Raw genomic sequence first — 27149 nt, forward strand, 5'->3', positions numbered from 1 at the left:
CAATTCAACAGGTTCAGCCTCTGAGAAGTGCATGGCTGCCAGATTAGGCCAAAGGGGCCATTCAGTCCAGCATCCACAGGGACCAACCAGGTGCCCATTATGGGAAGCCCACGAGTGAGAGACACCCTCAAAAGCAGTCGTGTGTTCGAGTTACTTATCCCCGATAGCCTTTGTCCCTCATGACATTTGCCTCACCCCTTTATAAAGCCCTCCAAGTTGGCCGCTGTTATGTACTGAGTTGAATAGGATCCAAAATGCAGCAGTCTGATTGGTCCTAGAATAGGGTCCAGAATGCAGCAGTCTGATTGGACCTAGAACAATAGGATCCAGAAGGCAGCAGTCTGATTGGTCCTAGAACAATAGGATCCCGAATGCGGCAGTCTGATTCATCCACAGGAGCCACCCAATCCAGCTCCAGGTGGAAGTGAATCCGCAACCTGATTGGCCTACAGGAGAATCCCAGAATTAGCCAATCACATGGGGCCCATTGTGTAAATAACATATATAAAGCATATATTCTGGGGGAACTTCCATTCCTCCTCACCACTATGAGCGGAATAAAGAGCATGAAATCCATTCTCAACTCCGAGCATATTTCAGCCGCCATCATCACACACCCCCAGGGCCGGATTTAGGTTTGATGAGGCCCTGAGCTACTGAAGGTAATGGCGTCCTTTATATGTCCGGCTGTCCTTTGTCAACAACAAATTGTTGCTGTTTTTTGTGTTGAATATATGCTATATGGTAATTTATGGACCTAATAGGTATCTAAAGCCATTTGCACATGTTGCCATGCAACCAGTCCATGCAGAATGTAGGCACCCTATACTGTATATAGAAATGAGCAAACCAATGATATTTTAGGCAGCAGGCTAGCAGGCGAGGCCCATGACTTACATCATAGGAGCCGACACAACACAAACACTGTTGCTGTATGTAGGTTTTATTTGTTTTTTATCTTATATTTTGGAAATGTACATCCAGTTTTCCCTTTTAATTTTTTGGGGGGCTCCTAAGAGAGTGGGGCCCTAAGCTATAGCTTGTTTAGCTTATACAGTACGTAAATCCGGCACCGCTTGACGCCCCCCACCCCGTCTTGTGGCGGCCAGTTCCGCAGCCTAAAACCCTCCGCGCTGCGTCGACAGCGCCTTCCTCTCGCGTTATTCGGCCTCCGGAGGGGGAAAGGAGAGAGGGCCGCCCTCCTCGCCTCTCCCAGCGGCTGGTACCCGGAGCTGCCTCCGCCCTCGCCAGGGACTGCGGCCGCCCTGAGGGGAGCGGAGGGCGGCCCGGCGGCCTCACGCCACGCCTCCCGCGCGCCCGCCCGCCGCCAGGAGGCCGCGAAGGAGGAGGAGGAGGAGTTGGAGGCGGCGCTGCTGCTGCTGCCGCCGTCGTCGCTGCTGCCGCGGCGCCTCCACAGGCTCGGCCTGCCCCGCTCTTTCCTCCACCCTCCCGGGCGGCCCGCGCGCCGCCTCCCTTCCGCCCGCCCCGCGCCGCCTCCTTCCTCAGGCGCAGCACGGTAAGCCCCTTCCCTCCCCCGTCCGCCCGCCCGGCCCGGGCCTGCTCCCCCTCACGGTGGTCCCTCAGGAGGGATTGTTGCCTACGAGACCGCCGCCGCCGCCATCTTGGCTGGGAGGGAAGCCCGGCCTGGCGGTGACCCCGTGGCTTAGGCAGGACAGCTCGCCCCCGCCGCCTCCTCCTCGGCGGGCCTGCCTGCGGGGTGGCTGTGCAGAGTGCGGCCTGAACGGGCCTGGGTTTCGCCTGGCGAAGGGGGCCCAGCGACCGGCGAGGGGAGGCGGGCGAGGGCTGGGCCTGGTTTGGCGGGAAGCTCCCTCTCTGGGGATGGGGAGATGGCTGGAGCCCCGGGGGAAGGGGGGCGGCGGCCCTCCGCGCAGCATCTCGGGCCCAGACCCAAGGCAGGTCGGGGCTGCACCGCTTTCACACAAAGGGCATTCAGGTGTGCTTGGAAGGAAGCGGCGGGCGCTAAGCGGCTAGCTTTCTGCGCGCAGGGCCTTTTCTCTCATCAGGACCAGCCCCCCCCCCCGGCCCATGTACCGGTTCTGGCTGCTCCAGGAGACCTTGTCCCAGGAGGAAGAAAGGCTTGCAGAGTCCGCTGTAGCAAAAGCAGCAGGGAGCCTTAGTTTGATGGAGAAGGGTGAGGGGTTAAGATAGGTCTGTTCTTGTTGGAAAATGTGTTGTTGGAAGTGGGTTAGTTACACGTGTTTGTTGTTTTTCGTAGCAGACTTTACTGGGAAAGGGGTGGTGGTGGTGGTGAGTTCACAAGAGAGAAAAAATAAAGGCCAAGAACAAGCTTTCAGCTCTCCCCCGATGATCTGTGCAGGGCTGCTACACTTGCAACACTACTTCAAGGTGATCCCAGGATAGACAACAGTTTGTAGCCATCTCAGTTCAATAAATAGGATTTATAGAATCATATATTTGTACAGTTGGAGGAGACCCACAGTGTCATCTTGTCCAACTCCCTGCAACACAGGAATCGCAGCTGAAGAATCTCTGGCAGATGGTCATCCACCTGTTTTAAGAACCTCCCATGAAGGAGAGCCCACCATCTTCCAAGGTAGTCTGTTCCACTGTCAAACAGCTCAGGCAGTTCCTAATGTTTATTTTGAATCTCCTCTCTTGTAATTTGAATCCATTGGTGTGTGTTCTACCCTCAGCAGCAACTGAAAACAATTCTTGCTTCATCTTTCATGTGACAGTCTTCTAGATATTTGAAGATGGCGATCATACCACCTCTCAGTCTTCTCTAGGCTAAACATATGAAAGTCCCTCAACAATTCCTCATAAGGCTTGGTTTCCATACCCTTGAGCTTGTTGGCCACCCTCCTCTGCACACATTCTAACTTGCCAGTGTCCTTTAATTGTGATGTCCAAAACTGGACACACTACTCTAGGTGGGGCGTGACAAGAGGAAATGGAGTGGTCCTGTTACTTGCCTTGGCCTGTACACTAGACTTTATTAAACGTGGAACAAGCATTATGCCCATATCCTTCCTTCTGTTTGTTGCTTAATCAAATATCTTCTAAAAATTAGTTTTATTTATAAGAATATTTATAAACCAGTAACTCGTAAAACAACCAAGTCAGTGTACATTAAAATCATTGAAGCACAATAAAGCTTTAAAATTGCATAACAAATGACCAACACTATTTATAAATACAAAAGGAAATTCAATATTTCAAAGGCAATATTTAAAAATCCTGAGGTATTAACATAAGATTATTATAGAAATCATCTTAGAATAACCTTTCTCTTGTGTGAAAAAAAAATGCAGGAGGTCTGTTTCTTCTCATACACTACCAGCTGTATGAAATCCATTTTCATCTTAAATCTGAAGATATACATACAAAACATTGAGTCTGCTGATGGCACCCTCACAAGAACTAAGGAATTGAAGTTAAACTGAGCACATACATACAAACAAAACACCTTACAGTCTTAAGACATTCAAGTTACTGATTGGAAGTGTTTTATTGCTAAAACAGAACTGTTTAATTTAAAATTGGTCCAGTTCAGGCATAACTATCTGAAAACACACTTTGCTGTTTTCAGTCAGTAATGTTTTATTTGGGACAGAGAAACATGTGGCTTTCCAGATGCTGCTGGACTAAAATTCCCATCATCCTTGACCATTGGCCATACTGGCAAGGACTGATGGGAGATGTAGTCCAAAACATTGAAAGACAAGCATTTGGAGAGGCCTAGTAAATAGGACTGCAGCCTTAGGTTACTTTTATTGTGTAACTGTAACTGAATATTGAACAAGTGTATGTGTGTTTTTAAAGAAAGTCTCTCAGTTAGTAAGGTAGTTTGTAATAATAGTGTAGCCTGTCAGACTTTCCATAGTCAGTTCATTGAAGGCAGCTTTCTAGCACTAACTGGAACTCTCCCATCATTTGTAAGACAGAGCAGTTAGGGAGATACAGCACTGTGCTGCTTATATGGAAAAAAACTATATTTAAAAAAATGCACACAGAACACTTGATCCAAAGCAAAGGAGTCCACATTGCATTGTTTAAGAAGGACGTTAACATTTGTAATGTAACAGTTGCACTTTGCTTTGCCTTATGTACGCTCTAGTCAGTGATAGCAAAAGGACAGACAAAGCTAACTATTGGTTCTTATATTTTTAGCTCCTTTGCTTTGTTCCTGCGTAACCTGAGATCCTAATACCTTACACGCAATGTTAAACATAATGTTAAGGATTCCTCCATTGCCATTTTTAGCAAGTTGTAGAGAGGAGCTTAGTGCAGTTATTTCAGCTAAACATTTTTTTTTTCATTTAAAAAAATCTAGGCAGAAGAGTTCTGTAACTCTTAGATTTTTACACTGCGTTGTGAGTTCTAACAAAGATGGTATGTTGTTAAAGTGGACCAACAGAGCCAGCTGTGGTGGTGGTGGCTGTTTCCTTTTTTTAGATTACACTTGTTTTCCGAGCACTGATCCCACCGCATCAGCTATTACCTTAAAAGATGCTTCCACCTTGCTGGAGTAATGGATTTAACAGAAAATCACAAAATTTTTCAGTTTCATTTAGGGATATTCTTTCCTGACTGTAGTTATGTTTTCAGATGTTCTCAGCTTTATGTATCTCAAGCTTTCATTAAGTAACTGTTGACTTCGATAAAAACGTTACTTCCTTTAAAATTGTTTTATTGTAATTTAAAATCATTCCTGCCATTGGCTGCCTTGAGTGCTACTAAAATAATGTTATAGATTTGGGAGTGGGACCCCACCCCCTAAAACCTAGATATTAATAAATGGTAGGATTTTAATTTTTTGGGATGTGAAGGGAGAAATACAAACTGCAGAGGAATCTGGCCAAGGTAAGGCCATTAAGAAACAATTGAGGGTCATTGGCAATGCAAAATGACTGTCCTTCCCCCCTGCCCTGAGATGTGAACAGAGACTGGGGTAAGGAAGGTTGCCATGGTAACTCTGTATTTGAGGAAAAGGAAAAGGGAGTCTGGTAGCAAGAGGTTCTGGGAAGGAGGAGGAGGAAGAAGAGAGACTGGGATCCACCTGTGGGCAGGCTGGCTACAGGCTGGCTGGGGGAGATTCCTTGGATTCCAGGGCTGCACTGCTGTGTGGACAAGCCCCACTTGAAATGATCAGTAAGATCTGGACTTTCCCCATTCAGACTGAAGGTGTAAATAGGTGGATAAACCATATTTCTTCAAGCTACAACAGTCTCTGCTGTGCCTCGATTCTCCAAAGGATCACAGATCCTGGGTGAGTTCCTAGAACCCCATGGGCTCTTGACACTGATCGGCAGAGAGGGGGGGAGGCACTCAACTTTTGTAACAATAATTATTAAATATGTTCTGATTTTACTTCTGTTGAAGAATTTAATTCAGCTGACTGCCTTGTTTAGATTTGCTGGTCCTCTGCTACAAAGAGATTTCACTACCTTTCTGTTTATCCTTCTCTTTGCTGCATGCAAACTGCCCTGCCCACCTGAGTGTTTTTCAAGGGACCATTTGTTGTGTGTAAGGTTTGTGTTCAGCTGTTTCAGTCCCTGGAATCAGTAGTTAGAGAAGTCCTGGGTCTGAATCCCTGGAAAGCTGTTGCCACTCGGTGTAGACAATACAGAATTTAGACGGACCAGTGATCTGATTGTGCATAAGGCAGCTTCCTATGTTCCAAAGTATGGCTTGCCAACATATAGCCTTAAGCTCTACAGTAGAGACCTGGCCAATATTTGTTGTGATAAACCTGCTCTTACTTACCTGAGGCAGAGACAATATATAATTTGTGAAATGAGGAGATAGCAAGGCTGCTTCTGGAAAGAAACAGAATACCCTGGATGCAGAGGTTTATGATCACCACAACCCTGTCACAAATACACTCTTTCTTGGGAAGGTACTTGAGCAGGTGCAGGAAACTGGTTTCAAGACTGTGTTAGCCTTGGTTGCCCTAATGAATAATCTTTTGGGGGGAAGTGTACAGTCCTCTTGCTTCTGTTCAAATCTTGTGGTAGCTTTTGATACCATTGACTACGGTATCTTAGATTGGGTTTTGGGTTGGGGGTGGTGTTACACTGGTTCCACTGCTACCTATAGGACAGTTTCAATGGGTGGCATTGGATTGCGGCACTTCATCTCCTTGGCAGTTGCTCTGTGGGTATCATTTTGACCCCAGAGCTGTTCCAACATCTATATGAATGTGTTTGGAGCATCATTAGGAGATTGAGAGTGTGGTGCCATCAATTTGCATCAATAGACCCATCTCTATTTCTCTTCTAAATCTGAGCTGGGTGTGACTATGCAAGCCCTGCACTGGTGCCTGGATTCAGTGGTTGGCTGGATGAGGACCAGTAAGCTGGGGGGGGGGGGAATTTTGACATTACAGAGGCCTTGTGGGTGGCTAGTTCCTGGTTCTGGGATTTGGGCAGATTGTCTGTTCTAGATGGAGTTTCACTTGCCCTCAAGAGGCATGCGCTTAATCTCGTAGTTATTAATCTTCTTAATTATTTTTGTATTTGTTTATTAATATGTTTTGTTTTATTTTACATGGTTTATATACCTCTTAATCATTAGAACCTCCAAGTGGTTTACATAAAACCTCTAAGTGGTTTACACAAAACTATTATTTGTTATCTAGTTCCATGATGGCAGAGCTATTTATGGAATGCGAAGAGGAAGAGCTTGAGCCATGGCAACAGAAAGTGAAACCAATTGTTGTGGATGATGATGATGACGACGAACCCATATTTGTCGGGGAGATCCTGAGCTCTAAACCATCCAATACCTGTAAGGTGACATTTTTTGAAAAATACTGCTCTTAGTGATATGTCTTATTGTTCCAGTTGAGGGTTTTCTGGCACCTCGTTATAAATGAAGAGTGCCCCAAAATAAGTGATTTCTGAACAACTACCAGAATGTTTTTGCTTTTCTCTGTAACTCACAGTGGATGATTGGAACCTGATCATGTCCATATTTCTGACTTGAACATAATTTACTTTTAATTAAGTGTGCAGTTGCCACCCTTATTTTGACAGTTGAGATAAAGGATTACACAACTAGCACAATCCAAGCTCCTGGGATCCCATTTTAATGAATGACTTGCTCATACAGGTTTTATTTTTTTAGCAAGTGTTGGAGATGTTTTGGGAAACCCAACTGCATAGTTGTATGTGTGTGTGGTAAAAACTGCAAGATAAAGATACTTAAATTAGACAGGCTTACTGAAGAGGACATGGCTATGATTGTCCTGCTTCATTCTTAGGGGGTATTTGAAAGGAATTTAGCAAGTGGCTTTACTTGTGTGAAGATTGCCAAACATTTGGGTACTTATTTTAGAATTGCTGTAACCTCATGGTGAGGAGTAGCTTGATTTGTTTGCATTCTCTTCCATATGTTCACACAAGTATATTTTACATCTCCTTACTTTCTAGTTGAACTAATTAACGGACTTAAACAACTCTCACTTTTAAACAGATATATTGAACAGAGTCAATCCCAGTTCACCACGGATTGGAATGCAGAATGGTGCACCAAAAAGAGGTATTCTGATGTACTCAATCTGGTGACTTTGTAAAACTGAACTCCTTATAGTCTGAATGTGGTGGAGTTTAATATATTTCATAATTCTTTGTGGCAGGTGCTGTGGCTGTTTCTCCAGGGTTTCCCTCTGCAACAAGACCCGTAACTAGTACTCTAGCTGTTCAGCCTCAGCCAAGGGTCAGTAACGTTTCAGGAACCTCTCAGGTCTTGCAGAGACCTCTCTCTGGGTGTTCATCACTGCAGGAAGCAGCCAAGGCAAGCACTGGAATATCTCAGCCTATCAATAGATCTGCCACCACTCAATCATTAGCAAGGAACCTCGGCATACCTGTAATGGCTCAGTCTCCATCCAGGCCAGTGGCCACAGTAACAGCACAACCGGTATCATTAAATCGGGTGAGAATTGACCCTTTTATTCAAAGAGGGGTTTTCTTTTATTGTTTAACTGAACAGTGCTGGCATAACAGTACTCATTAAAGGCTCTGAAAGTCATTTGGTTTTGCTGACACAGTATAGCTTTGCCTGAAAATTAGCATGTTCAGTAAGAGTAATTTGGGAAAACAAACTGATCAAAAGTTGAACTCTTCAAGACTTTTAAAACAAAATTCTTTAATGTTGTTATAATAGTGATCATGACTATTCATATGGCCTGTATCCTATCATCTCTTAACAATTAGTTATGCTGATTGAGGCTGATGGGAATTAGAGTCTTCTGGAGGACTGTAGTTTCCTTCTCTTTGACTTTTATAGATTTTAGAGTTGCAATGTTTAATTAATTAAAACATTTAATTGACTTAAAGAGCTCAGACTGCCAATTTAAAAGCAAACAAATCATTACAAGATCTCATAAAAATTGCAGATAGCATTCCCCCCCTCCCTTTTTCTTTTGCATAGGAGGGAGATGTCCTATAATATGATATCTTCTCTGCCATGAGCATGCATCATCTGAAACCAAAGTTTCAAGAGTCCATGGCACATTCTTCACTCCTCCCTGATCCTAAATTGCAGAGCTAGTGAGGACCGATTAAATGTTTGACTCCTTTCAAAGATGTGCTCCCAGCATTTTATAGGTAGATTTTCAGTCCTTTCAGTTGCAAATGTTTGGTTTAATTTGCAGACTCAGTTACATTGGATATGAGAATTAAGAGGTTTTGCCAAAGACTTCTTGGAAGCAATGAGTTCTAAGAAGGGAAGTAAGAAAGGTCCCATTGGAGTATACACACACACACACACACACACACAAACCCATTACAAAAAAGAGGGGGGGGAATGAAATCCCAACTCTTTCCCCCCCCCCCCCTTCCCAGGACAGATCAATCTAGTTAGGTTTGTCTAATCTATTATTTCGGTAGTTGCCATTCTTCAGGGTTATCAGTAAAGTATTTTATGTATAAAAGGATGCCATCTGGCATATGGGACCATTGGACTATCGATGAATGAACAAAGATCCAGGGCAGTAATGCATCAGGATATAATAATGAAGGACAAGGCAAGTTTCTGACTGAATCTTAGAATACAAGCTGTGATTTGTACAGATTTCTACAGAAAGGAAAATATTTCTTTGCAGAAATTGGGTGACATATTTAGTTAGATTTGGATTTGCTTGATTTACCTATCAAACACAAACATTCCTAATTACTTTGGATTATTTTTAAAACCCTACTGAATTTATGCTTATGAAGGTAGCATTAAGTGTTGTTTTTGAAAAGATAACCCAAAAAGAGATTACTAATTGGAATATTACAGCTGAGCTAATTAACAAATTCTTCGCAGGTTATACCAAATAATCCTTTGCCTGTAGCTTTCGGTTTAAGGCAAAATCCAGGAGTAACTCAGTGCCAGAGTGGATCTGCAGTGACTACAACAGGTATGACTAGTACATTTTCAAAGTTTATTATTCCTATCATTAAAAGCAAATCTATAACAAAAAGAAAAAAGAAGCATTGCCCAAACAACCAATAAAATGTGTTTTCCTGTTTTTTGGGGGGAGAGGAGAGGCGCTTTTTAAATTGTGCATACATTTGGTGCACTAGGATCATAATGACAAATTAAGGGTTATTGGACATAGTTGTAATGATCCTCAAAGTAAAGAGGAATTGCTTGAGCCTCCGTAAGTATAACTAATATAAAAACAGACATTGAAATGCTTATTCTGGCACCTGACTGTATTCTTGAAGAGGTGTTTTGATGATGGAGTTGCTGGTCTTCTGATATGCATTGTCTGCAAGGTTTTTGAACATAAGGCATCTTTATTTTAGACTTCCTCCTCAGCTTTGCAGCCCCCCCCCCCTTACAGAGGTTATGTTCCGGGTGCCCACACACATAAATGAAATGGCATAAATTGGGGAGCACCCTCTAAAAAGCCTCGAAATGCCTATTTCCCCCTGCTCTACAGCTCCTTTTCCATGCAACTCTCTCTTCAATTAGAGTTGAAGCTCTGGGGCCAGTAAGAGGACGCGTGGGAAAGTGGCGGGTGGCAGCTGCTGCGCTTCGCCAAACATCAGCTGTTAGGCAGGGAGGCTGAGCAGCCTGAACAAAGCCCCGCTGCACCATAGGTCTTTTGAGGGCTTCATCTGCCTTCACTGACGTCCTCCTCTGGCTCCGGGGAGGCTTTCCTCATGAGCCACAAGGACTCTCCTGCCATTTCCCGGTATGATTCTATTTATTTATTTATTTCCCAGCACCATATATATATGCAGTCACATGTGAGTATTTATTTCTTTGCTAGCGTGCTACTGATACGTCATTCTAAGTTTATTATACTTGCCTGCTGCTTGCCTAGCTCCAACTGAGATGCTAAACCGTGCAAACCTCCACCTGCAGACTTCTCATAACTGATGGCTCTTCCATATTGGGGGGGGGGGGGGACTTTGAGGAAGGCCAGATTAGAACCAGACTTCCTAAGTGGCCAGTTTTCTACATGGTGATAATTTATTTTTATTTTATTTGTGGAGGAGCATTCAGCCATGTAAGCTCCTTGTAATAATGGCTATATTTCACCTTCAGAATTAGAGACAGCATGCTTCTGAATACAAACTACTGAGGAAAAACCTTGAAGGTGGTGGTGGTGCATCCAGTCCTGGAAAAAAACCATCCTGGGCCCAGAGGTTTCTTCTAACTACCTCCTGGTCACCAGTCTGGGTTCATGCATTGTTTTGAGGCAGAATCAACCTTGGCTGTCTTGATGGATGACTTTCTTTGGAAGAGGAATAGCGAGAGTTCAACCCTGTGGAATCTTCTGCATCACTGAGTGGCTTTGGGGATCCTTGACTTTACAGTGACATCCCCCTGCACTATCTCCATGTGTTGTGGTGGTTTCACTCCTACACGGTTGGTTCCAGAGAGTAGTATTGGGTGACTGTGTCCTGGCCCCTTGGCAGTTGAGTTGTGTGGTGCTGCAGGGCACAATTTTGTCCACAGGGCAATTTAATAGCTATAGCATTTGGGAGAAGATGTCACCATTATGTTGATGATGGTCAGCTCCATTTCTCTAGAACTTCTGAATCAGGAGATGCTGTGCATGGGTTGGATGAGGGCTGCATCCAGAGGCTGCAGCTGGATCTAATAAGGTGGAGACCATATGGAAGGGTGGTTCCTGGGTCCAGGCATTAAGTTATATACCTGTTTTGGATGGAGTTGCACTCTCTGAAGGAGCAGGTGCATCCTTTGGGAGTGCTCCTGGATCCATTGCTTTCACTAGAGGCCCAGGTGAACTAATTAGTCTCTGCTAGATAGTGATAGCTTTACTGCAGTGGTCCATGCATTAGTAACATCACAATTAGACTACTGTAGAAGCACTGTATGGAGGGCTACTTTTGTGCCTGACTTGGAAACTACAGCGAGTGCAAAATGCAGCAGCTCAGTGAGACCTCCAGGTTTACGCATATTACACCAGTGTGAAAAATCTGAACTGGGCACCTTTTAGCTACAAAGCCAAGTTGAAGGTTTTATTACAAACATTTAAAGTTGTAAACAACTTGGGATCACTGTATCTAGCAGAACCCCTCTCCTGCCCCGGTACAGACCCAGCTGATATTTTAAGATCTTTTAAGGATACCCTTGCTGGTCATTCTGCATTGGCACGGGTTTAAGGTGCCATTTGGCAATTAGATTGTATATCTGAGTTTCTAACACGGCATCTGAGGCCCTTCTTTGTGTGCCTCCTCCATGGGAGGTCCGGGGGGCAACAACACAATACATTTTTTTCTGAAGCAGCTCCCTGTTTGTGAAGGCTCACCTGGCACCTTCGTTACATATCTTTAGGCACCAGGCAAAAACATTCCTCTTCGCCCAGGCCGTTGGCTAATTAAGCAGTCTGCAGCCTTTTAAACTGAAGGGTTTTTTGTTTAGTTTGTTATTATGTTGTGTATTTTGTATTTTTATACTGTAAACAACCCTGTGAAACTCAGACAAAGTGTGGTATATAAATTTAACAACGACAACAACAGTAAGGCAGGCTCCTGCAACCTCGGTATTGCTTTGAATTCTAGACATGGCTGAGAACTGGATATGGGCCTACTGGTGGAGGCTGAAGTAATCATGGTTACTGGATTAACTGGATTCAGCCCTTCTGGGCCTTCTTGAAAGCATGAGGAACTCCTGAATTTGTTACTGGATTGTTTCCGTGGGTAGGAGCAGGGGTGTTCCGCTCCAGGTGTCATTCCAAAGGGGGGTGTGTCAAAATGCCGACACCCAATCAGCAGCACCTTGGACGAGCACCGTTCTGGGTGCTGGAGCAGGTTGCTCTGCCTCTGGGTAGGAGCAGCTGCACCAACTTTTGTCTGGTGGGAAAAGTGCATCTCTCTTTGTAAAGCTCAGATCACAGCAGACTTTCACCTGGTGATAGCCTCCAAAACCTTGCAATGCCCTTTGCCTTGGACAGCCTTGGACTAGTCAGAAACTTCAGCTGGAGTTGAATGTAGCAGGCTGTCTCACAGTGGGGTAGTGGATGGAGCACATGTCAGTGAACTAGCACGTTAACTGGTTATGAGTCAAGATGCTGGTTTTCACTTTTAAATTCCTAAAAAGTATCGGATCAATGTTCTTGAAGCCTTGTTTCCTCCTTTCCTTGTTCTCTTGCATTGCATTGTGATCTTTTAAATCATCCGCTGGTGCCTGCTCAGTAAAAATAACAGATTACCAAATTACGTGCTTCTGTCTTGAATAAACTCTTGATACATCTACTGATGCTGAATGGCATGTTTGTCCTAAAGCTAATAAAACAATCAAATTTAATTAATTCAAACAAATAACATTTTGCACAGTTGTTATGACTTGATAACTCTGCTCACAGTGACCTTGCAAAATACGGTTTTATGGGTTGTGCCATTTTTGTTGACGGTTGTACTCATTTCTGGGGTGCTGATTTCCTGCTTTAAGGTTAGAGGACTTTTACTCCTCCACAAAGGCAGTGATCCTCCTAATTCTACCATACCTTGAAGGACTCTGCAGCTTGAAGCAGCTAGAATCAGAGTATTGGAGAAGAAAACAAGTCAAGGCTTGCTTGGGTTGGTTTTAGCAATAGTATATTAAATTAAGACTTGCTTAATTTTCAAAACTATTTGTAGGCCTGTCCAAGCGTCCTTCCACTTCTGAAGCTCACAGTATTAATCCAAAAAAGGCCAAGGCTGATGAGGCAGTTTCTGGAAGTGATTCACCTTCAGTTATATCTCCAAATGACACATCATTGCTTCAGAAAGGTAGGGAAGCGTCTTATTGTCCCAGCTGTTACAGCATTTTCATGAAGAGATATATCAGAAATGTTTTTTTTAAAAAATAGAACAGATGGTCTTTACAGGAAAAATTTAGTGTCATTACGCGGTGCATTGGTGTGGCAACTTTCCCAGTCCAAGAAGAATTCCACAATTTTTGGTGCAAAGAGTGACTGTTTAAAAATGTAAGAATAACTTTCTAGAACAATGAGGGAACATGTAATGAAGGTGTAGAAACCTGGGACATTGGACCTAGGAAGCCAGAGACAGGCAGGTACCACTCCCTTGCCCCAGGCAAAGGTGGGAGGCTTCCACAGAGAGGGCACCCCAACTTGGGGATCCAGTGGCGTAGCATGGGTTTCTAGCACCCAGGGCAGGACAAGTGTTGCACCCCCTTGGTGGACTGGGCAGCTGGGGTGGAGGTGTACGCCAGGGGGTGCACACCCTGAGCTCTTGGGGAGGGTGAACAGAACCTGTGAGGACCCAGCGGTAAACGGCTCTCGGTGACCACTCCCTGAAACACAGATGGGAGCATTAAAATAAGCTACTTTCAAAACTTCTTTGTGGGAGGGGGTTGCTCGTGGCCTGTATGTCACTTTGCAGTCACTTTAGCACCATCCTCAGCTGAAAAAGCAACTCTACAAAAATCATTAAAAATGGGAGGGCAAAGGGCCTGGACATGCACCAAGGAGCTGTATGAGGTTGACATGGTGTCACATTGGGAACTCCAGGTATAAGGTGGCCATTTTGCCTAGAATACACCCCCCACAAATGTTGGCTGTGTCCCTAATATACTTACCTTGCATTCACATCCAGAGTACAGAGAAACAATGAGAGAAATATGCTTGTATAAGAGTGTTGTTTGAAGGTGCACAATGCAGTGTGATTTTCAGTTAAACTAAGGGTGAAACATTAGGGCTTAGATTGAAACATTTTAAATTTAGGCCATGCTGGAAACATGGTACAGAGCAAATGCCAGAATTCCACCAAGCTGCAGAGCAGAAAGAGAGATGGGGTGGTGGGGAAGAGGAAGGGAAGTGGCAAAGTTTTGACTGCTAACCATGCAGCATAGTGCTTTTCTTTCTCCACAAATTTATACTTAAGGATTTGCAATGGTTAGGTTTCTTTTTTTAAAAAAAAAAAGCAAACAAACACAGGCTTGCTGTTTCAGAAATGGTTTTCAATTGAAGATAGGCGGGACTGTACCATTAGTTTTAACAGGTTAGTGAAGGACTTCTCCTGCATTTATATGTTTATTAAGCTTCAGGGGAAACTGAGGCCAGAGGCCATTCAATGCAGGAAAGCAGCGTCGCTCCCACCACCTGCTTCCCCTACCGTTGCCTTTTATTTGCTCAGGGTGGGAAGTTGCTGCCACCCATTTGCCTCACTTTCTCCCAGCACCCTGCTCTGATTCTGCCCCTTGATCTGGCATATCCCCGCCCCCGCCCCCCCAATTACCTGCCTCCACGACTTTGCGAGGAAGCACAGGGCAGAGAACAGAAGCTCCTCACTCGCTTGCAGCCTTCCCTTCAGCTCTAGGACTGACAGCTCTTCTGCTGCTATTAACCCTTGCAGAACTGAGCAGTAGGAACCTCTTTGCTGGTCCAGGCAGAGAGTGAGGAGAGGGACAAGGGACACTTGCGGGGTTTGCATTAATGAGGGAACCTGTCTCGGGGGCACCTGGAAGCACCTCTCTGAAACGTGTGCTGGGGCAATTGCCCCTCGCCTTGCCCATGTTAAACCTCTCTTTGTGAATCCTTCTCTTTACAAGGAGTTGCTTGGTATCTACCCATCCTACCAAGCTTTAAAGATTGCACTTTAATCCTGTCAACTGTTTTATACTGTTTTTATGATTTTGTGCCTATTAGTAATTTCTAGTTTTTGTATTTATATTTTAATTTATTTATTTTTGCAAGGCACCCAGAGAATTGATTTATTTTTGCAAAGCACCCAGAGAATATAAAGTGTAAAAATACTTACAAATTTAAGAGTCTTGGAACATAGCAACTGATTTTGATAGCATGTAGAATGCAATTATTCTCTCAAAATTATCACCCTTTCAGAAGGCCATGGATGTAAGCATTGCTGTGTTCGACCTAAGAGCTCTTGAAGCAGCAGGTCAAGCATAAATATAAGTCCAAAAAGTAATTAGTTTACTTTTGCATATCTACATTAATTAGTGATAACACATTGACAGCCTGCAACAGAAAAGATTCTTTCCGTTTACCAAAACTACAGTTCTTGTGCCGCTTGGGGAAATGTTTTGCTTGTTACAGGCAAGCTATCAAATGACTTACGTGTTGCCTTTTGAGGAATATGCACACAAAGAGATGAGGCTTTTTTTAAAAAAAGAACAAATTATAATGTTACTGGTTATATATCTTATCTGCTTTTGTTGGTGAACTCTGTGATGTTTGTCATAGTTACTCAAGCGGTACATCATAAATCTGTAAATTTGAAGAAAGTGTCTGTTCAGAAGTGATAATTTTCCTTTTTCCAGGTATTGCTTCGAGCAATGTTAAACATGGAGCACCTTTTCCACAAGCATGTCCAAAGTGTAATATTCATTTCAATCTTTTGGAGCCATTAAAAAATCACATAAAGGTAAGGACCTGTTTTGGCAAGGGAAGGGGAACAAAATGAAATCATAGATGTGGCATTGAGTATTAATACGTTTTAAAGATGATAGAACTTTAGAGTTAATTATACTTAAGCATGTAATGGTTCTGGCTAGTTGCTGTTCTGTGGTGCTTTGAACATTATCCGCTTTCAAAAGCAAATTTCATGCATAGCTGTCAAGATGATAAATAAGAATGGAAGAAGGGCCTGGCTGCTGAGTCGTGCCAAAGGCCCATCTAGCCAAGAACTCTATTCTCCCAGAGGCCAACCATTGCCCTTTGTGAGAATCATGATTTTTGCTTTTAAAAAATAACTTTGTTTTGCATATTAATTTTTATGGCTGCTTGTGGTTTTCCCTGTGTGAAGAGCACTTTAAATGGCAGAATGTTCAGCTACAGCATTTTCTGTTTGCTATGTTTGTTTCTATGTATGTTATTAAGGATATTGTAACTCTTAGAGAAAATACATATTAAATTAAGCTGACTAGTATTTGCCCTGTTAGTACAGAGTTAAAAAGAAGCCTGGGATTTATTGTATAAATGTGCAGAATTCTGTACAGCTTGGATCTGTTATTTAGTAGCCCCTTCCCTTGAAACCATTCCAGTTTCGTTATAAATATATTATGAAGAGATCTTAAATTTTCTCTCTTGTTGCTTTTGATTCTTTGCATTGCTTCCTTATATGTACATCCCATAGAAGTCAAAGCTGGTGCCACTGTTATGTAATGCATAGTAAGCTAAAGATGCATTTTTATAACAGATGGTTTATGGAATTGGGGACTCCATCAGTATTTATGCTAATCACATTTGGGTGGAACTTGATCTCAAGTTACAAAACGTCACAATTCTAGGTGTGTTTCCTTAGAAGTTATCTGAAATCTGTGGCCCTTGCTTTGTTACAAATGTGTTAAAACTTCTGGCCCCACTTACATACATACAACTTACCTGGGCTCAAAATATCAGGTCTTGGGGTTGGGAGGGGAGGGTTTACAAACATATTTTTGTTAGGTTCTAGGCTATACTTCAGTTATTTTCTTTAAAAGAGAAAATGGTTTAGTTGTTCTTTAACTTGCTTCTCTTTCAGTATTGCTGTCCAGATATGGCACATACCTTTCTGGGAATAACCCAAACAGACAGTTCAGGGACATCAACTAAAATGGCTGAAACTGAAAAAGGAAAACTGATCATGTTAGTTAATGACTTTTATTATGGCAAACATGAGGGTAACGTCCAGCAGGTGCGTCAGGAGCAGAAGACACATACGACCTTCAAGTGTGCCAGCTGCATGAAGCTTCTCAAAAGCAATATCAGGTATTTTTATATCCTGAAAAATGTATGTGTGATAAAAACTTTGGGCCCAGGTTTGGCGCGTGTGTACTTCAGTGTCACTGAAAGACATCTATAGGTAGTGTTTTCCCCTTTGTTTTTGTTTTTTTGTGTAAAGCTGATTTTACATTCTTTCACGAAATGGTGTTTTCCTAATGCTACACTCAGAACAGTCTCAAGATCATACTAGAGATTGAGAGTTGATCTTTGGGAGTCCTTTCATAAGAGAGAAATGTAATCCCTGGGAATGGGGGAGTGACAGTGTTTCTCGGGAGAAGCTGCCCTATTTTTCATTTATAATCTTTGAGATCCCACTTGCACTAATCTGCTTGAAATGATAAATAGTGATAGCAGCGTATTTTAGGTTACTGTTTTTTCTTTCCCTCTATTTCCTTCCATGTGTTTGAGGAGCTTGCACAGAGGAAGGCACTGCAGTCCATTAAAGGACATTTTAAAAAACATAATATGCTAAATATGTGTTTATGGCAGTGTCTTTAGCACCTGTCTAGTTTATTCATCAATGTGTTGTTTTTTTAAAAGTGTGGTCTATTGAGCTGTTCTTTGTGTCGCTCCCAGGTTTATGAACCACATGAAGCATCACTTGGAGCTGGAGAAACAGAATAGTGAGAGTTGGGAAAGTCACACCACCTGTCAGCACTGCTACCGTCAGTTTCCAACACCTTTCCAACTCCAGTGCCACATTGAAAGCAGCCATACCCCTCATGAGTCATCGAGTAAGTTTCTCAGATGCTGTGTCTTGTACAGCAGCCATCGGTCTAGATCAGGGGTAGTCAACCTTTTTATACCTACCACCCACTAATGCATCTTTCTTGAAGGTAAAAATTTCCTTACCACCCACCAGTGCTCGATGGGAGGAGGATTCAGCTTGTGCTGTAGAACTCGCTACCGCCCACCTAGAATCCTGAAATGCCCACTAGCGGGCGATAGGGAACAGGTTGACAACTCCTGGTCTAGACGGCAGCCGTGCTATTTTGTCACGGTGGGGGCACATGCACTCTGCCCTAGTTGGGGCATGGGCATGCAGCAGCCTAAAGAGATATGGGATATTATGGTTAGAAATATTTGACTTTTGCAGCTTAAAAGCATTTCTACTTTTCATTGGGAGCAAAGTAATAGGCAACTATTTTTGCCACAGCATGATTTAAAAATTAGGCTGCCAAAAGACTTGAGAACTGTCCTTGGATTAATAGGCACCATCTACTTTGTCCTCCCCCGTGGTTCCGATTAAGAAAAAAAAGTTCACCTCTTGTTTCTGCTCTTTTCTAGCTCTATGTAAAATATGTGAACTATCTTTTGAAACCGAGCAAGTTCTTTTGCAGCACATGAAGGACAATCACAAGCCTGGGGAGATGCCCTACGTCTGCCAGGTACCTCAGAGCATCCTCCCCCTTGTGCATGGCTGTTTGTCAAAGACTTGTTTCTAAAGAATGTTGCTTCAAGGCAGTCCATCTCTTTTTCCATTCTAGGTGTGCAATTACAGATCATCAGCGTTTTCAGATGTGGAAAAACACTTTCGAGCTGTTCATGAAAATACAAAGAGCCTGCTGTGCCCATTTTGCCTCAAAGTTATTAAAGTTGGGGCACCATATATGCATCATTTCCTGAGACACCAGGTAAAAATACTTGATTATCTTTGGAGTATACGCACTAGGCAAGAGGGATGTAAGATGTCTCTGCAGAAGCAACTAGTAGCTAATAAATTGTTAATCCCCCTCCCCCCAAAAGCCCTGGTCTTCTATAAGTTATGGTAACAATAGAGCTTAGAGCCTTATCCACAATGAACATATGCTGACCATTAGCATACTTGAGAAAAGTTCAGCTACGTTCACAAAGCTCCAGATGGCAATTTAAAGTTGAATATGGCTAATGCAAAGGGTTTTTTCTAAAAAAAAAAATGTTTCCAAGGTGAGATGGTGGCAGACGGAACTTGGAAGAAGTGTTTGATAGTAGGAATGGATGGTGCCTTAACCCATACTGTTTTCTTGCAAAAGTTTGGTTTAAGGAGCTGGAAACTATATGCTATATCCAACATTCTGTGTCTGCTAGTGTGATTGTGAGTTTTAATCCTGCCTAACAGGAATCCAGTGCAACAGTTGTGCGAGTAGAAACTCACTATGCTGGTAACTTTGTGTCGTCTTTGGGGCAGCAAGGTTCCCCTGGTGCAAACATTTCACTAGTGGAACAAGTGTACTTAACATCACATTCGATACAACCTTATGTGATGGTGTGCAATTAATGTGAATTGTTTGTGATTATTTTCTATCAATAACTTAGTACAGGATTTTGTTGATACTGAATACAGTTAGTCCTTTATTGCTTGCAGCCACTGCTCATCACTTTTGCACTGTTTATGTTTTTGAAACCTCCTGGAATATTAAGCTTCTATTATCCATTTCATCAGTATGTTTTGGCTTAAATATATATTTCTTTTTTAAAAAAAGAAAAAGGGAGTACATCGCTGTACCAAGTGTAGACTCCAGTTCTTGACATGCAAAGAAAAAATGGACCACAAATCTCAGCATCATCGGACATTTAAAAAACCTGCTCAGTTAGAGGGATTGCCTCCAGGAACCAAAGTAAGCTTAAAGCATGTTTATTCTGAAAAATGGCTACAGGGAAATGGCAGGAGAGAGTGGTATGTGTTCATGTGTGTTCCCCACTGCTGCTGGGGTTTTTTTGTGGGGAGGGGACTTGAAAATCACACTAAGGCTCTCTAGAGACTTGCAAAAGGGTTCAACTCTAGGCACCTTTTAAAGACATTTAAAACCTTCCTAGGACTCAGATTTAAATCTGCAGCAGACAGGGGTCTTCTTTGTGGTGGCATCTGCTCTGTTCTCCTGGATTTGCAGAAGTTCAGTCCTGCTTGGGTTGCCTGACCTGACCTTAGGTGGGTGTCCAGCTACAAATAAATTTGGACATACACTATGCAAAACAGATAGTTCCAGCCATCATGGACCCTTTAATGGATTTCCCCTTGCTGTGTTTGTGTGCTTTATATGAATAGGTGGGAGGGGAGTTTGCACATAGGCATGTGTGTGTTCATCATTGCTTTACTGTGTATTGCAGCACAGGCTCTAGCTGTGATTGGATGGGCACTGATCTCATGGTGGGCATACTGCTAGCCTTTGCCTCTGACAAAGTAGTCTGAGGGTTACAATAACAGAATTGTAGCATTGGCAGATACACCAAGGGTCTTTAATCCAGCCCCCTGCAGTGTAGCTTGCTCAGAACTGCTCCGCCTTGTGCCACCCATGCACTCTTCTTGCAAGTCTTTTCAGCAAGATAAATGATTGCCATTCATTTAGGAGAGAGTTAACCGGGTCTCATGTTTCTAGGTTACCATCAGAGCCTCTGCTGGATCTCTTCAGCCTGGATCAGCAACTGCATCTCCTGTCATCCCAAGTGCGTCTACTTTACACTTGTCCACCAGTGCAGCTAAAGTGACAAATGCTAAAACGACTCAGAACAAAACGAATGCAAATAAAGTAAAGCCAAAATTGAAGCCATTGAGCGTACAGAAAAAGCAAGGTCTGGGGACCACCCACAATAACAGCAGTAGCAGCGGCAGCAGCAGTAGCAGTGGCGGCAGCAGCAAAAGAAACAATAAAATTGCAAATACAGCATTAAATAATCTAAGGTAAGTCTTCTGGTAGATTTCCAGAGTGTAGTTTTGAATGCGAACTGATTGGAATAAAAAAGGAAATAGAACTTGAGTTCTTCTGAATCAATAGAATGGTAACAAGATTAAGTTTGACTGGAATGGCCAACTGTTTGGGCCTTGTTCAGTGGGTGGGTATGTTCTGATCGTTAGAGGGCTGGCGATGCAAGTGTCACTTGGATCAGTTCCCCAGTATAAGGGTCACCTTTATCCCAAATAGGACCTTTAGAGGCAGCAGTTTAAGTAGGAATTTCTTTCAATAGATCAGCTTAAGGACTGTACAAGTAAAATCAGCATATTTTTTCTTAAATTGTGTAGGTTTTTAAACTTAAGCGCTATCTGCTTTCAAACACTTAGTGTCAGCAGATAGCTTAATGTGGACCTTCTAGGAGACACAGTAGGCTTAACTGAGCCAGCCTAAGACAGGGACTGGCACTGGTTCCTTTAAATTCCCAAAGCTTCCCCACTCTGCTCCTTTCTTTTGCTGTGACTGACTAAATAACCATGGCTATAGAAGTGTGTGCCCAAGAGAGACTCTTTGCCCAAGAGCATGTGCCTCTGTAGGGAGACATTATTGGCATAGTGAGATGCAGTGAGATAGAATCAGAGTTGTTGAGTTCCAAGTGTCATCTAGTCCAACCCCCTGCAAGGAATCACAATCTCTTTGTTCCACTGTCAAACAGCTCTTACCATCAGAAAGTGCTTCTTGATGTTTAGTTAGAATTTCCTTTCTTATAACTTTTGCAGCCATTGATTTGCATCCAACCCTTTGGAGCTGCAGAAAACAAGCTTGCCTCATCTTCCATGTAACAACCCTTTAGCTATTTGAAGATGGTTATCGTATCTCCTCTCAGCCTCCTATTATCCAGGCTAAACTGAAAGACTTTAAAATTTGTAAAAAGGACTGGCAGTACCCGAAACCGGGGGGAGGAGATGGTGGGATAAATTGGAATTTTTTAAAGTAAAATTTAATGTAACATGGTTTGAGTAAGTACTTTTGGGGAATGATGGAAGGAATTTATTTGGTTCCAGGGAATTAATTTAAAGAGTTTAAAACATTAGGATATAAGGGTATATTATTACAGGGTTTAAGATTAGAAGATTTAAGGCTAATTTTCTTTTTCTATTATTATCTTTTTTTATTTTTTGTTAATTAGGAAATAGGGGATTGGATAGTTTTATATTTTATTTTGAAGCTTATTTGATTGGAGATGTTGGGGAAGAAATGAGGTTAATAGAGGTAAAAGTAAATAAGTGAAAAAGCAGTGAAAGCTGGATGGAATTTGCCGACTGGATTAAAAACTGGTATACAGAGAGGGAGGTGGGAGGAGGCTAAGGAACCAAGTCAAAAAAGAAGGGATTTGAAAAATGAAATTTTTCTTTGTTTTGGTTAGGTGTTTTTTGTGTTTGTTTTTTGGGAATTTTTGTGTTGGGGGGTGGGGAAGAGGGTTTCTTTTGTTGGGTTTTTCTATTTTTTCCTTTTTCTTTTTTTCTTTTTATTTTCTTTTTTCTTTTTATTGTGGGTATGTTTTTGTCTTGCTGTTATGTTATGTTGTTGGAAAGATCAATAAATATTATTATTTTTAAAAAAAATATTATCCAGGCTAAATTTACCCAATTCCCTCAGCCATTCCTCATAAGACTTGGTTTCCAGACCCTTGATGACCTTGGCCACTCTTATCTGCACACGTTCCAGCCTGTCAATATCCTTCATAAATTGTGGTGTCCAGAACTGGACACAGGACTCCAGGTGGGGTCTGATCAGAGTCTTGTATTGGTTCTCAGCTACAGTAGCAGTAAAAACTCTGCAGATAAAAGACATTTACAGTAAAAACAGTCTCGGGCATGTGCCTGAGCTGGAGCCACGTGGAGGGTGCCTCTGCCCCATCGCTGATAAAAGCAAGAGAGAGGAAGATGTTTATTTGAAGAACCTTTGACAGTTGCAACCTGTGTACACATTTTCAAACCTTTTCCACTGCTTTCAGTTGGTTAAGCATTGCAAACCTGTTTGCCCAGTATCCATAAGGCCTTGAAGTAAAGAAGGCTATTTTCAGAATGCCATATGCTCCTTGGAGCTTTCCAGCTGCCCTTCCCACTTCGTCCCCTTGTGCCACATTGACTCCCACCCTGGAAAGTCCTCTGGAAAGCCTCTTTCTAAAAAAGATGGGCCGACATTATAAAGCAGAATTCAAAAGCCAGATTCTTTTTCTCCAGGCCAGTGATATTAACTAAGCAAGCTTTTCTGGAAATAATGATTTGAAATGGGAACTTAACTTTTTTCTTAATACTGCATACTAATTCTGACATTGGTTCATATTAGATGCCCGAATATTCAGAAGTGCATTGAGTGTTATTCTGATATAAGGACATTCGCCAGCCACTTTCCAGCCTATGTTCGCTGTAGTTTATGCAGATACAGCACAAGCTGCAGTAAAGCCTACGTGAATCACATGATGAGGTAGGAAATCTTCAGCTTCAAGTTGTTAAATGATGTCTGTAGTTTGTTTCTGTTCTGGTAGATTTCTGGTCTTTTCTATATTGCAGCAAGTCTGTGCCTCAGTGCAACCCTAGCACCGCCTCCCCTTGTGTGGGCACTGACCCTAACCAGGTTTACTCCTGGGTAGGTTTCCCCCTTAAAAAATGTTTGAAACCTGTTTGTTGGTGGTTGGAAGCCTGGTTAGTGTTCAGTGTGGTTAAAGCTGAGGCTGGGGGCTTTAGAGAAGAGGCAGGCAAGGAGCATACTGTCTCTCAGCCAGTGCTATACTGCAATGCCACAGCTGCATTAACGGAAGATTGGGGCTCTGCATGGCTTTAGTGTCCTCTGTTCCATGATTTATAAATTAGCATTTTATGCTCTCTCTTTTTTTAATGCTAGGCTGCTTTCTTCCACTAAGGAACTCAAAGTAGATTACAGCGTAAAAATAGAAAAATAATCAAAGCAATACCAGAGCAGCACAATAAAATTCTGTAATAAAATCAGTAGTCAGAAAAGCAGTGAAGAAAATCCAGCTCATCAGAAGTAAAAAAGAAACCTCAGTTGGTTTAGCCTTCCCCAGAGATCTCTTCAAAGAATCAGGTTCTCACCTGGTTCTGGAAGGCCTTCCTAGGGAGAGCATTCTGAAGCATTGATGCCACAACAGAAAAAGCTCCTGTTCCTCGTGCCCATTTTTAAAAAATCAGGTTTTGACCTAGAGCATATGGGTGAACAGGGTGCTTGAAGGCCAAATTTTTCTCCCATTTCAAAGAGGGAAAACTTCCTCCATGTGAACATACTTACTGAAGTGAAGGCACTTTAACATTTCCCAGACATTTTTAAAAGTATTGCCATTTTAACATGCTACAGTTTGTTATATTTTAGCTTTTTGTAAACTCACCCTGGAAGCACTGCTTCTGCTCTCCTCTCAAAAGTTGCTCTGGAGGAATCTCCGGTTCTTAACAGAGGTGTCTGGATAGTGGCTGAAATCAGTGGCACACCCTCCTTCACTAGTAGAAGCATCTCCCAGTCATGCAGCAGAATCTTTGGGCTCAGGAATGACTAGACATCTGCTTGTTTTTATACCTTAGATTGCAGTCTTATTGTTTAATGTTGTATTATATGATATGGGGGGACGGGACATTTCTTTAGGAAGTCCATTTCAGCTATTTTATTGTCTTGTAGTTTTCACAGTGCTCGACAAAGTAAACGATTTTGGATTTATAAGACTCATTCAGAAGATCTGAGGTAACCATCTCCTTTTTCTTTTTTAAGGTGTACCTTTTTTGCAACATGCATCATAGTCCTTGGCTAAGTCCCGCTGTGTCTAATGAGGCTTTCTCCCCAAGTGTATTTTAGATTGCAATTTCAGTTACTGTTGAATTGGATTTAAGATGTGTGCATGTTATCTGGATTCCATCTAACTTTTATTTCTTATATAAAGCTTTGTTTTCAGAATGCAAAGCTTTCTTCATAAAATGAGACAACCCTAAACTAATATCCAAGCCAAAATTATTGATTTTTCTGATGTTCTGAGATGTGATACTGATTCTTTTGTTTGTTAAATTTTGCTCATCATCATGATTTGTTGTTTTGAATCCATTTTTCCACATACAAGCAGTTTCACATATCCAGAAGTTATAAGGAAAACCATCAAGGGAGGGGCGGGCATTGATAACTTTGCTTACCGAAAAAAGTACAACCTTTCCTTCTGTAGTCTTGTTCTTTCCAATGATATTATTCATATATGCAATGCTTATGAGAAATTCTTGGAACGAACATGTGTACCAGCTAGTATGTAATGAGTTATATGTATATATTAGTCCAGTGCATAGTTGACTTCACATGACATGGTCAGAAGAAGTTTTTTGTAACCTTTTGCCTCCCTTGCACTCAGGGTTACCTCTTCCTTTTTCTCCTAGGGGTGTTACTCTTGTTTGTCTTAATTGTGATTTCCTGACTGATGCTTCCGGCTTGGATAATATGGCTACGCACTTGAACGAAAACCTTACTCATACTTGTCAAGTGATTATCGAAAATGGTATGTGGCTCATGTACCTCTGACATAAGCCTGATGTTAGCTTGTTGTCTTTTTGTTGTTTTTTAACACTACTGATCTTCTCTTTAATTCCAGTTCCCTCGGACTATCTGGTTGCCGACAACCTTTCTCAGTAAGTTTCTGAGATTAGCTTGTTTGTCAGTTGGGTGGTTGTGTTGATGGTCTTCCAGCATAGAAACAAAGAGTAGATACCTATTCTATGATACAGAAGCAAGTTTGGTTGTACTCCAGATTAAAAAATGCAAATTCCCTTTTAAATATTTTCATTAAGCTTTATTACATACACACAAAGGCCAGGATAAAAAAACCCACGCAACTTGGTTCAAGTGTTTTTGGGGATTTGAGGTTTATGTTTTACGAATAGTAGCCCCCAATACTGTGTGTCAAGCCATATTTGAAGCATATGTGTTTGAGTGTCTGTATGATAGTGAGTTGTTCATGGGGGGGGGGGGGTGTTAAATCTCTGCTTAGCATCCCTGAAGCCTTATTTTGGAACAACCCAAGTCTAATTACAGTGCTTTGTCTAATAAATTGTAGTGTTCTGATGCATCCTTATTAATGAGGAAGCAGCCACCCAAGCCGGTGGAGTTCCTCTGCATCAGGCCAAAGGGGGCCCATCTAATTCAGCCTCCTCTTTCCCAGAGTGGCCAAGCCTGATGCCCCCAAAGGGCCTCTCAAAGCAGGACACGAAGGCAGCAGCCCTTCTCGGCTGCTGCCCCCACCATCCACAATTGGCATTCAGGGTACACCGTCTCCGAATCTGGCTTTTCTGCCAGCAATCGTAACACTTGATAAAGCTCTTCTTCATGATTTGTCTAAATCCACCTTTAAAACCATCTGAGCGAAACTGTTAGCCACCTTCCTATCTTGTGATAGTGAGTTCCAAAAGCATATTGTGCTTTGTATGAAGAAGTAGTTTGCTGTTGTTGAGCCTAGCCTGAGCCTGTTGCTGGTTGTTCAAATGCCTTCTGTTACACCCTGTTAAAAATGAGTTCCCACCTATTTCCTGTAGCTCTAACCTGTTTGAGGGATGTGAAATTTACCATTGTTGCAGCACCTTTTATTCTTATTTAGTTGGTCGAATTAAATATGTTTAGTGTCTCCCATATACAGATTTTTTAAAATTTTATTTTTGCTGCGTCAGACAAGTTTTAACATAAGACAGTTTATCATACTTTTTTTTCCCAACCACAGTAACAAATTATCAACCTTCAATGTAAATAAAACAATATTTTCTGTATGCTGCATCTCTGGACCAGCTGCTGGCACAGATAAAAGCCTGTTTCTCCTTTCTGAGTATCAGTTGCATTTGGCAACTTGGGTTCCCCACAAAGCTGATATATAGCAATGCAAGAAAAGGAAGTCTCTCTTCTCTGGTCACTTTCAGTAACAGTATTGATTGTAAAAGCCCCCTCCCCTTCCATATGGCTTTGACATAACATGTTTTGCACATGGTGGGTTGTTTTCCCCGCACTACGTAATAGAAACAATAAACATGTTTCACAATATAAATGTGATTTGCATGTTCTGCAGATATTTTTAACATGTATTGCTGGTTCTATGTAGTGTTTTAAAGTCATCAATAAGACATTACAAGAAGTTAGATGTACTTTTAAATTTATGCTTTTAAGGCCAATCCTATGAGGAATCTTTTGATAATTGTCAAATGGTTGCTAATGACCTACATCCTTTTAAAGTTACAAAAAATGGAATGAGTTATGTCAGCCTGTTAGCACTGGCTTTCGCCCTCATAATTAAA

At 42.3% G+C, this 27149-nt stretch overlaps 1 protein-coding gene across 7 annotated transcripts in view; it reads left to right on the plus strand.

The window, feature by feature from the left end:
- The first annotated feature begins 1112 nt into the window (after positions 1 to 1112).
- Positions 1113 to 27149, plus strand: part of ZNF280D (zinc finger protein 280D) — a 32584-nt gene continuing 6547 nt past the window's right edge. Inside the window, exons 1-19 of one of the 7 annotated variants that reach the window (XM_083412941.1) lie at positions 1182 to 1516; positions 2492 to 2575; positions 6623 to 6771; positions 7459 to 7524; positions 7622 to 7920; positions 9298 to 9391; positions 10206 to 10229; positions 13092 to 13223; positions 15736 to 15839; positions 16938 to 17164; positions 17756 to 17913; positions 18467 to 18567; positions 18667 to 18813; positions 19642 to 19776; positions 20536 to 20837; positions 23179 to 23316; positions 24517 to 24579; positions 25254 to 25372; positions 25466 to 25502. In XM_083412941.1, the coding sequence (XP_083269067.1) occupies positions 6627 to 6771; positions 7459 to 7524; positions 7622 to 7920; positions 9298 to 9391; positions 10206 to 10229; positions 13092 to 13223; positions 15736 to 15839; positions 16938 to 17164; positions 17756 to 17913; positions 18467 to 18567; positions 18667 to 18813; positions 19642 to 19776; positions 20536 to 20837; positions 23179 to 23316; positions 24517 to 24579; positions 25254 to 25372; positions 25466 to 25502 (2291 nt within the window). In that variant the 5' untranslated portion in view covers positions 1182 to 1516; positions 2492 to 2575; positions 6623 to 6626. Of the gene's footprint in view, positions 1517 to 2444; positions 2576 to 6622; positions 6777 to 7458; positions 7525 to 7621; positions 7921 to 9297; positions 9392 to 10205; positions 10230 to 13091; positions 13224 to 15735; positions 15840 to 16937; positions 17165 to 17755; positions 17914 to 18466; positions 18568 to 18666; positions 18814 to 19641; positions 19777 to 20535; positions 20838 to 23178; positions 23317 to 24516; positions 24580 to 25253; positions 25373 to 25465; positions 25503 to 27149 lie in introns of those variants that run through there. The other 6 variants (XM_083412942.1, XM_083412943.1, XM_083412940.1 and 3 more) reach the window with 6 other exon arrangements.

This window comes from Podarcis tiliguerta, assembly GCF_965153285.1.
Source record: "Podarcis tiliguerta genome assembly, chromosome: 14".
NCBI lineage: Eukaryota > Metazoa > Chordata > Lepidosauria > Squamata > Lacertidae > Podarcis > Podarcis tiliguerta.